General features: G+C 33.8%; 1 protein-coding gene across 1 annotated transcript in view; it reads right to left on the bottom strand.

Annotated features, from left to right (window-relative positions):
- KIF3A (kinesin family member 3A) overlaps positions 1-12,447 on the bottom strand; it is an 82,431-nt gene that overhangs the window by 17,300 nt on the left and 52,684 nt on the right. The window contains exons 9-11 of the mRNA XM_060008869.1: positions 8,580-8,678; positions 6,807-6,878; positions 4,685-4,693 (exon numbers count right to left, since the gene is read on the bottom strand). Of these exons, the coding sequence (XP_059864852.1) occupies positions 4,685-4,693; positions 6,807-6,878; positions 8,580-8,678 (180 nt within the window). The remainder of the gene's footprint in view (positions 1-4,684; positions 4,694-6,806; positions 6,879-8,579; positions 8,679-12,447) is intronic.

Genomic DNA, 12,447 nt, shown 5'->3' with positions numbered 1-12,447 from the left:
GATTATAGTCGAAAACTTCCCTAACATGGGAAAGGAAATAGCCACCCAAGTCCTGGAAGCACAGAGAGTCCCATACAGGAGAAACACACCAAGACACATAGCAATCAAATTGACAAAAATTAAAGACAAAGAAAAATTATTGAAAGCAGCAACGGAAAAACGACAAATAACAAACAAGGGAACTCCCATAAGGTTAACAGCTGATTTCTCAGCAGAAACTCTACAAGCCAGAAGGGAGTGGCATGATATACTTAAAGTGATGAAAGGGAAGAACCTACAACCAAGATTACTCTACCCAGCAAGAATCTCATTCAGATTCAACAGAGAAATCAAAAGCTTTACAGACAAGCAAAAGTTAAGAGAATTCAGCACTACCAAACCAGCTCTACAACAAATGCTAAAGGAACTTCTCTAAGTGGGAAACACAACAGAACAAAAGGACCTACAAAAACAAACCCAAAACAATTAAGAAAATGGTCATAGGAACATACATATCGATAATTACCTTAAACGTGAATGGATTAAATGCTCCAACCAAAAGATAAAGGCTCACTGAATGGATACAAAAACAAGACCCATATATATGCTGTCTACAAGAGACCCACTTCAGACCTAGGGACACATACAGACCGAAAGTGAGGGGATGGAAAAAGATATTCCATGCAAATGGAAATCAAAAGAAAGCTGGAGTAGCAATATTCATATCAGATAAAATAGACTTTAAAATAAAGAATGTTACAAGAGACAAGGAAGGACACTACATAGTGATCAAGGGATCAATCCAAGAAGAAGATATAACAATTATAAACATATATACTCCCAACATAGGAGCACCTCAATACATAAGGCAAGTGCTAACAGCTATAAAAGAGGAAATCGACAGTAACACAATAATAGTGGGGTACTTTAGCACCTCACTTACACCAATGGACAGATCAGCCAAACAGAAAATTACTAAGGAAACACAAGGTTTAAATGACACAACAGACCAGATAGATTTAATTGATATATATAGGACTTTCCATCCAAAAACAGATTACACTTTCTTCTCAAGTGCACATGGAACATTCTCCAGGACAGATCACATCTTGGGTCACAAATCAAGCCTCTGTAAATTTAAGAAAATTGAAATCATATCAAGCATCTTTTCAGACCACAACGCTATGACATTAGAAATCAATTACAGGGAAAAAACCGTAAAAAGCACAAACACATGGAGGCTAAAACAATACGCTACTATATAACCAAGAGATCATCGAAGAAATCAAAGAGGAAATCAAAAAATACCGAGACAAATGACAACGAAAACACAATGATCCAAAACCTATGGGATGTAGCAAAAGCAGTTCTAAGAGGGAAGTTTATAGCAACACAAGCCTACCTTAAGAGACAAGAAAAATCTCAAACAATCTAACCTTACACCTAAAGGAACTAGAGAAAGAAGAACAAACAAAACCCAAAGTTAGTAGAAGGAAAGAAATCATAAAGATCAATAAAACTAAAAACTAGTTCTTTGAGAAGATAAACAAAATTGATAAACCATTAGCCAGACTCATCAAGAAAAAGAGGGAGAGGATTCAAATCAATAAAATTAGAAATGAAAAAGGAGAAGTTACAATGGACACCGTAGAATTACAAAGCATCCTAAGAGACTACTACAAGCAACTCTATGCCAATAAAATGGACAACCTGGAAGAAACGGACAAATTCTTAGAAAGGTATAACCTTCCAAGGCTGAACCAGGAATAAATAGAAAATATGAACAGACCAATCACAAGTAATGAAATTGAAACTGTGATTAAAAATCTTCCAACAAACAAAAGTCCAGGACCAGATGGCTTCACAGGTGAATTCTATCAAACATTTAGAGAACAGCTAACACCCATCCTTCTCAAAGTCTTCCAAACAATTGCAGAGGAAGGAACACTCCCAAATGCATTCTATGAGGCCACCATCACCCTGATACCAAAACCAAAGATATTACAAAAAAAGAAAGTTACAGACCAATATCACTCTTGAATATAGGTGCAAAAATCCTCAACAAAATACTAGCAAACAGAATCCAACAACACATTAAAAGGATCATACACCATGGTCAAGTGGGATTTATACCAGGGATGCAAGGATTCTTCAATATATGCAAATCAATCAATGTGATACAACATATTAACAAACTGAAGAATAAAACCATATGATCATCTCAATAGATGCAGAAAAAGAAAATTCAACACCCATTTATGATAAAAACTCTCCAGAAAGTGGGCATAGAGGGAACCTACCTCAACATAATAAAGGCCATATACGACAAACCCACAGCAAATATCATTCTCAATGGTGAAAACCTGAAAGCTTTTCCTCTAACATCAGGAACAAGACAAGGATGTCCACTCTCACCACTATTATTCAACATAGTTTTGGAAGTCCTAGTCACGGCAATCAGAGAAGAAAAAGAAATAAAAGGAATACAAATTGGAAAAGAAGAAGTAAAACTGTCACTGTTTGCAGATGATATGATACTATACATAGAGAATCCTAAAGATGCCACCAGAAAACTACTAGAGCTAATCAATGAATTTGGTAAACTTGCAGGATACAAAATTAATGCACAGAGATCTCTTGCATTCATATACACTAATCATGAAAAATCTGAAAGAGAAATTAAGGAAGCACTCCCATTTACCATTGCAACAAAAAGAATAAAATACCTAGGAATAAACCTACCTAGGGAGACAAAAGACCTGTATGCAGAAAACTGTAAGACACTGATGAAAGAAATTAAAGATGATACCAACAGATGGAGAGATATACCATGTTCTTGGATTGGAAGAATCAATATTGTGAAAATGGCTATACTACCCAAAGCAATCTACAGATTCAATGCAATCCCTATCAAATTACCAATGGCATTTTTTACTGAACTAGAACAAAACATCTTAAAATTTGTATAAAGACACAAAAGACCCCGAATAGCCAAAGCAGTCTCGAGGGAAAAAAATGAACCTGCAGGAATCATACTCCGTGACTTCAAACTATACTACAAAGCTACAGTAATCAAGACAATATGGTACTGGCAGAAAAACAGAGATACAGATCAATGGAAAAGGATATAAAGCCCAGAGATAAACCCACACACCTATGGTCAACTAATCTATGACAAAGCAGGTAAGGATATACAATGGAAAAAAGACAGTCTCTTCAAATAAGTGGTGCTGGGAAAACTGGACAGCTACATGTAAAAGAATGAAATTAGAACACTCCCTAACACCATACATAAAAATAAACCCAAAATGGATTAGAAACCTAAATGTAAGACCAGACACTATAAAACTCTTAGAGGAAAACATAGTTAGAACACTCTTTGACATAAATCACAGCAATAACTTTTTTGATCCACTTCCTAGAGTAATGGAAATAAAAACAAAAATAAACAAATGGGACCTACTGAAACTTAAAAGCTTTTTGCACAGCAAAGGAAACTACAAACAAGACTAAAAGACAACCCTCAGAATGGGAGAAAATATTTGCAAATGAATCAACGGACAAAGGATTAATCTCCAAAATATATAAACAGCTCATGCAGTTCAATATTAAAAAAACAAACAACCCAATCCAAAAATGGGCAGAAGACCTAAACAGACATTTCTCCAAAGAAGACATACAGATGGCCAAGAAGCACATGAAAAGCTGCTCAACATCACTAATTATTAGAAAAATGCAAGTTAAAGCTACAATGAGGTATCACCTCACACCAGTTAGAATGGGCATCATCAGAAAATCTACAAACAACAAATGCTGGAGAGGGTATGGAGAAAAGGGAGCCCTCTTGCACTGTTGGTGGGAATGTAAATTGATACAGCCACTATGGAGAACAATATGGAGGTTCATTAAAAAACTAAAAATAGAATTACCATATGATGCAGCAATCCCATTACTGGGCATATACCCAGAGAAAACCATAATTCAAAGAGACACATGCACCCCAATGTTCACTGCAGCACTGTTTACAATACCCAGGTCATGGAAGCAACCTAAATGCCCATTGACTGAAGAATGGATAAAGAAGTTGTGGTACATATATACAATGGAATATTACTCAGCCATAAAAAGGAACGAAATTGGGTCATTTATTGAGATGTGGATGAATCTAGAGACTGTCATACAGAGTGAAGTAAGTCATAAAGAGAAAAATAAATATTGTATATTAACGCATATATGTGGAACCTAGAAAAATGGTATAGATGAACTGGTTTGCAGGGCAGAAATTGAGACACAGATGTAAAGAACAAACATATGGACACCAAGCGGGGAAAGTGGCAGGGGGTGGGGGGGTGGGGGTAGGGGATGGGATGAATTGGGAGATTGGGATTGACATGTACACACTAATATGTATAAAATGGATAGCTAATAAGAACCTGCTGTATAAAAAATAAAAATAAAATTGAAAAAAAAAGTTCCTAATACCTTCCTCAATAAAAACTGAAATAAATTAAAAAAAAAGAATTTAGTAAAAAAGGAAGTTTTTTTTTAAAAAATGCTAAAGTTGAAATATATTTTAAAATACAAAGACAGATACTTACCTTGTTAAAAAAATCATTAAATAAAAAAAATGTAATGTGGTTAAACAACAAAGTTCTTTATAGTTTAAATAATTGTACCACATGGAGTGCAAATCAATCACACCAACCTGCTTGATCTTTCAATAAGAAGTAGTAAGCAAACCGTAGACAGGAAGCATATGCACAGAGATGAGGAGGAAAAAAAGAAAAAACATTATTTCTTTTGTAGAACAAAGAAAAATGTATAACAGCATTTATTTATAGTATAAGTATAGAAATAAATCATTATAAAAACTGAAATAGAGCAGTTGTATGCAAAAAGAAAAGTATATTCAACATAATCAGAGATAATAATTTAAGCAAGATAATAAGATTTAGTGTAAGATTACAATTCAAATCAATCTTAAGAGCTCACACTGACTCCCAAACTCCTGCAAACATAACAGTTCAGCAACAAATGGTGGACATGGAATTGGGAACCTGCTAAGACCTGGGAAGTAATCTAAAAGGGCAAACAGAAAATTAAGCCAATTTTAAATATTAATAAGTTAAAAGTAGCAAAAGTCACATTGTTCATTTTCGAAATTTCCCAATTCAATGACCTTCTAATAGAAGGATACATTACAGGTGTGCCCCCCTTTAAGAAAATCCAACACAAAAACTTCAACCAACTAGAGTTTAGAGTAAACTGTAGTGATTATGTGATAAACAAAAGCATTTAATAAAGAATTTTTAAAGACAGCAAGTTCTCCCAATACAATTGATTTCCCAACTTGATTTATAAGCAATTTTTTCAGAAAAAAACATTTATTGCATAAAGTGAAGTACACCTGTATAATAACAAACTTGCATTCAACCTATCAGTAGACTGTTAAGGGTAATTATAATAATGATTCTATAGAAATAAATGATCAACTGATAGTTCAAACAAAGAACACCTTAAAAAAAAAAAGGCCATTCATATTTTTAAAAGGGAAGGTACGCACAGCAACCACATGCTGGGACAACCATCTCTCCACTTCACCAACACACCCACAGTGCAACAAAAGAATTCAATGTTATATGCCAGGTATATAAAGAGTAACTAAAACTGCTTGAAATGAACAAGGTACAACTCATTTCATAATATACTTTGATGTAACTACTTTCTAAGGATTAAAGTAAAATTTTAAAACAGAAAATTAAATTGTAATGCCTCCCACTCAGATATTTTCTATATTTTGCAGTTTGTAATACAAAATGAGACTTCCACATGGTTTCTAAAGCAATTTCATGTATTTTATAGGTTAGCCTATGAAATTAATTGTCTTGGTAAAATGTAAGAATTGCAATAGAGAAAATAATTCCTAATATTCTTGGAAGTCTTCCTCTAGCAAGCTAAAAGCATAAGAACAATAACCAAATGTTTCTGTTATTAGTTTGGGAAAGGTAGGTATACAGATAATGCTTTAAAAAGCAGTAAGCTGCAAACTAGTACAAGGAAGCATCAACTCTCTTTCCTTCTGAAAACTAAATTATACATAAAATTAATAATACTTTTCAACTTAATTTATTAAATTACAGTGTAAGAAAAGGCCTTTAGGTTTGAAATAAGTCTAGATAGATAGATCCTGCATAACACTTTCGTGTGGATCTGAATTCTCTAATCATACCTTAGAAAGTTTCTTAAAATCAATCACGCAATTCAGAAATAAGGATAAATGGCCATTTGAAATAAAATACCATTCAATTTATCTTTACTTGCTTCAAACTTTACATTTTTCTTTATTAGGGAGTTTTCAATCTTAAGCTACCCCTAAGAACAGGACACCAAGGAGTAAAATCTTTTTAACTATAAGACATGTTATAAAGGGCACTGGTGTACTTCCAAATATAAGGTGTACCTTAAGAAATTCAGGATTTTGTTATTACAGGTCCCTTACCTGACTAGGATGTATCATGAAACATAAAAAGGAACCAAGAGTTATTCTCTTATACAGCTTACTAGCTCTCTTTATATTATCTCAACTGCAAAAGCATGAATCTCTCTTCCATTGTCTCAAACATAAGCGTAAGCATATGTTTTAACAATTACGGTTAACTGGAAGCAATGAAGAGGGGAGCTAAAGTCATCACATGCTTTGTTTTACTGAGAAGTCCAACATGTATTCTTTAAGTAATGACAGGGAGCGGTGCAGCATTTCTCAAATGAAGCCCATGGGTTATGGAAAAGCCAAAGCTCTGTTAGAGAATTTAAGAGCTACCACTCACTAGGCAAGAACTTATCCAGAGGTTTCTCTATGACAGAACATGTGGAGTCTGAACTACTGCTGCTGCTACTGCCTGGAAGACAAAGAAATGAGCCCAACGGGAACCAAAGAAAGAGGAAACAAGAAAATGAACACATACACAGAGAAAAATTCAATTCCAAAGAAAGAATTTTAAAGGACAATCAAGCTTTGTATTAAAGAACCAAAACCTACTTTCCCTTAAAACCAGTCTTGGTACTCTATGCAGTATTCTCTAATTACAAAGCCATACAGGGGAATTAGAAACTCTATTCCTTTAAGTATCCACTGTGGGCAAATCCCACTATTCACTGAAAATATAGTAATTCAGAGGGTTGGAATGAAGAGAATAAAAATAAACAAATCATTTGGTGACATTTAAGTCTATTTAAACCATTTAGGTTGATAAGCTAAAGGAACTGAGTTTTAAATTTTAAAGTCACGAACAATTAAAATTACAGGAATGATAAATTACCCTTTAATACAGACAGTTTGGTTTGTCTTCAATTTCACTCTTTCACCTCCAAAACATCAAACTATCAGATGTGATTATATATGTTTAAGGTTTCACAGCAAAACTTTGAAAGGCTTACTGAAATTTTTAAAATTTCTAAGCCTGGAAGGAAGATATGTTACTATTAAATATTTTAACATATTAAGCAGTGGCATTTTTTTCTATTTAAAACTTTATTTTTAACAAATCTATCATCTGCTTTAGCTTTGAATACTTTACTCTGAAAAAATAGGTGTGAACACAAAACCACTTCTCTAAATCAGGGGTCTGCAAACATTTTCTGTAAAGGGACAGATGATAAGTGCTTTAGGCTTTGTAGGCCAGACAGACGCATGTGAAGGCAGCTGTAGACCATATGTAAACAAATGAGCATGGCTGTTTCATAAACTTTTATTTACAAAAACAGGTGGTGGGCTGAATTTGGCCAGCAGACTACTTGCCAACTCTTGCTCTAAATTATATTTTTCCTGTCTTTTGAAGAACTCTTTATGGCTTTTAAATTAGGGACACCTGATCAAACAGCAATGGGTTTATTTTCAGCAAGAACATTTTAATAAGACAAGCAAAATATGCAGCAGCTTGAAAACAATGATCCACATTAATGGAAGAGAGTTCTGAAATAAATATTCAGGGTTAAAGGATTTGAAATGTAGGCCATTATAATATGTCTCTCTCTTTTGCATGTCATCTATATCTTTATCACAATGAACACAGTCTCAATTCGTACTTGGCAACAAGTGCCCAGTGTAACAGGTGAGAATGAGGGTACATTTTATAAAGAGAATACATTTTACATTCTATTAAAAATACAATCCTTCTACAAATTTATTACTTAAAAATTCAATGATTAAAGCGTAATCATGTTTGAAAAAAAATTTCACATTATCCTAATTTCCTAAAAATTTAGATTCCTAACATAAATAAAAGTCCTCACATTAAATTAAAATCCCATGTGAAATTTTAAAATGGTATATCCACTATCACAGATTTTTATAATTCTAAATTGTAAAAAAAAACAAAACCAGAACATATTATATGCTGATTCATCTAGAAATAGGAGATCAGTATAGGAGGAAAAAATAATGCAAAGTTAACCAGGTATATGGCATACTTCCTCTGTTCTAATTGCTACCACAATTAAAAATGGCAAAATAAAAGTCATGCACTCGACAGCCTTAGGAATGTTAAACCATCATTAGGCAGCAATCTCATTTAATTTCCAGAACACTAAAATGAACTTACCCCTTCTTTTTTTCCTTTTCTCTCCATCTTCTCCAACCTCACCCTCTTCATCATCATCCTCCTCTGACCCACTGATATCAGAGCCTGATATTTCTTCCCCTTAAATAGAAATTTAATACAATGATGTTTATTCTGTGCCAGGTCACTGGCTATTTAGGAAATGCCTACATAAACTTTCTTCATTAAGTTTTTGTGCCCTAAACAAACCTTATTTTAATATTCCTAGACAGTATATCAGATATGCTAACCTCAGAAACAGATACAATGTACACAGAGGCTTTATCTTTAAAGTTCCTAAAGAGAAGTTAGATTCTGATCCATTTAAAATTTCAAATTATTAGTTTAAGTACAGTTCTAAATGTTACATGTTAGAGTTATTATTTCAGTCTTTAAAAAATATGATCACTTTTGGGGAGCATTTTCTTAGTTTTCTGTTTAAGATTTTAAATTCATTCAACCTGTTTATTTTTTTAAGGGCCATAAAACTGTCATCGAACACAATGATCCCACTTTTAGGACTATATCACATGAAGTAATTCAAAAGAAGAAGAGCTTATTTGTACACAAATATGTTAACTTAAAAAAATCAAAAAAAGGGATTAAGCTAATATTAATGCAAATCAGTGCTATAATACCTTCAAAGTAGTTATTTAAAATTACTACTGTCCATATATGAAATATCTAAGAAAACAAAAGTAACTGGGGGAGGAGTAAAATATACACTAATCATAATATAATATTTGAACCTACAAATAAAAGATGGAAAGAAATCACAGAGTCTCGGGAGAAGAAATTCATTAAACATATTTTGTTCTTTAGGCCTAGAAACAATGACACCCTGGTAGCAATGAGCACACCTAATGCCTAAATCTTGGTTTCTAAATACCATTCTCCAATGAAAGGAGCCAGGGAGAAATAAATGATTTTAAGGCCAGGGTAGGGAAAATAAAAAAATGAGCTCTAAGCATCTGTGGTGCCAGAAAGTGAGGAAGTGCTCAAAAAACAAGTAAACAAACAAACTGATGGGAGCATGTTGACAGGATATATGAACTACCCTGAAGGAACTCCTAATGGCCAAAGCTGGAACAATCTGAACAATAAAATAAATAATATTATTGTATTATAAACCCACAGACTAAAATAATTATCCATGAGTCCATATTGACATAAAAAATACTCAAATAAACAAACAAGTGGGGGAGAAGAGACTGCTTTTCCTTACAGTAGAATTCCAGACACTCCAAACACTAAACATTAGAAGGAACAATGGGAAGAGAATGTCACCATTGAGCAAATGCACAAACTACTGTTGGATGCTAACATTAGTGGAAGAAAGTATGATGAAAAACAGGACCTTTGTATAGTCTCAAAGAATTTGGTTGGCCAAAAGGTTCATTCGGCGGGTTTGCAAAGCAGAAACAGAGACACAGATGTAGAGAACAAACATATGGACACCAAGCGGGGGGTGGGTGGCAGTGGGATGAACTGGGAGACTGGGATAGACATATATACACTAATATGTATAAGATAGATAACTAATAAGAAACTGCTGTATAAAAAATAAAATTTAAAAAGTAAAAATATAAAACATAATTTAACAAAAGGTTCATTCGGTTTTTTTCCATAAGATGGCTCTAGTAGCACTTAGCTGTCTTTAACTTCATTTGAAACAATTTTGTTAGATTGTATGTGACAGCTGTCATATCAACGTGTATTTAAAAAAAAGACTTATCAAAGCTGGTGAATTTTTGTGTACCCATTTTAATATTGAAGATGGAAGAAAAAAAGGAACATTTTTGGCATATTATGTTTTATCATTTCAAGAAAGGTAAAAACGCAACCGAAATGCAAAAAAAGATTTGTGCAGTGTATGGAGAAGGTGCTGTGACTGATCAAATGTGTCAAAAGTGATTTGTGAAGGGTCGTGCTGGAGATTTCTAACTGGATGATGCTCCACAGTCTGGTAAACCAGTTGAAGTTGACAGCAATCAAATCGAGACAGTAACTGAGAACAATCAACGTTATACCACGCAGGAGATAGCCGACATACTCAAAACATGCAAATCAAGCGTTGAAAATCATTTGCCCCAGCTTGGTTATGTTAATCGCTTTGATGTTTGGGTTCCACATAAGTTAAGCAGAAAAAAAAAACACAACTTCTTGACAGTATATCCTAATGCGATTCTCTACACAAATGTAATGAAAACATTCCATTTTTAAAACAAATCGTGATGGGCAATGAAAAGCGGATACTGTACAATAATGTGGAATGGAAGAGATCGTGGGGCAAGCTAAATGAACCACCACCAACCACACCAAAGGCCGGTCTTCATCCAAAGAAGGTGATGTTGTGCATATGGTGGGACTGGAAGGGAGTCCTCTATTATGAGCTCCTTCCGGAAAATCAAACGATTAATTCCAACATGTACTGCTCCCAGTTACCAACCGAAAGCAGCACTCGATGAAAAGCATCCAGAATTAGTCAACAGAAAATGCATAATCTTCCATCAGGATAACGCAAGACGGCATGTTTCTTTGATGACCAGGCAAAAACTGTTACACCTTGTCTGGGAAGTTCTGATTCATCTGCCATATTCACCTGACATTGCACCTTCAGATTTCCATTTATTTTGGTCTTTACAAAATTCTCTTAATGGAAGAAATTTCAATTCCCTGGAAGACTATAAAAGGCACCTGGAACAGTTCTTTGCTCAAAAAGATAAAAAGTTTTGGTAAGATGGAATTATGAAGTTGCCTGAACAATGGCAGAAGGTACTGGAACAAAAGGGTGAATATGTTGTTCAATAAAGGTCTTGGTGAAGATGAAAAATGTGTCTTTTATTTTTACTTAAAAACCGAAGGCACTTTTTGGCCAACCCAGTATCTCTCCACAAGGTACATATTAATTACAAAGGAAATAATAAAATAGTAGATTTATAGTGGAGAAAATTTGCAGAATAATTATGAGAAAACTATAAATAAATACAAATTGAGGAACATTCTACAAATACATGACCAGTACTCTTCAAAAGCATCAAGATCATGTACAACAAATAAAGACTGAGGAATTGGAGACTGGTGGAAACTAAACAGACATGACAACTAAATGCAATGTGTGATCCACAACTGCATCTTGGACTAGAGGAAAAGGGCATTAGAGAGAAAACTGTCAAAAGTCTAGTAAGGTCTGTGGATTAGTTAATAAGTTTGTACCACTGTGAATTTCCTGGTGTCAATAATTGTACCATGGTTATGTAAGATGCTAACATTAGGGGAAGCTGGCTAATAGGTATATAAGAACTCTCCTTGCTATTGTGAGTTTTCTATAAGTCTAAAATTATTTCAAAATAAAAAGTTAAAAAATTATGCTTTTAATGTTTCTGCCTATTTTTTAACTGTTTTTCTGATTAACTCTATTAAATGGATTATAAAAACAATATGTCCTAAGAGCATAAATAAAATGAAATTTATTAAAAATAAAGTCAGCATTACCATATTATCCAGCAATTCTACCTCTGGGTATATACCCAAAAGAACAAAAGAATTGAAAGCAAGGACTCAAACAGGAATTTGTACACCACATTCATAGTAGCATTATTCACAATAGTCAAAAGATAGAAGCAACCCAAGTGTCCATCAACAGATGAAGGTATAAACAAAACATGGTATATACACACAATGGAATATTATTCAGTCTTAAAAAGGAAGGAAATTCTGACACATGCAACAATATGGATGAACACTGAGGACATTATGTTAAGTAAAATAAGCCAGACACAAAAGGAGACATATTATATGATTCTACTTACATGGGGTACCTAGAATAGTCAAATTCATAGAAATAGAAAGAACAGTGGGTTACCAGGAA

Source organism: Delphinus delphis, chromosome 3, assembly GCF_949987515.2.
Source record: "Delphinus delphis chromosome 3, mDelDel1.2, whole genome shotgun sequence".
Lineage (NCBI taxonomy): Eukaryota > Metazoa > Chordata > Mammalia > Artiodactyla > Delphinidae > Delphinus > Delphinus delphis.
This window is presented reverse-complemented; position numbering and strand designations above follow the sequence as displayed.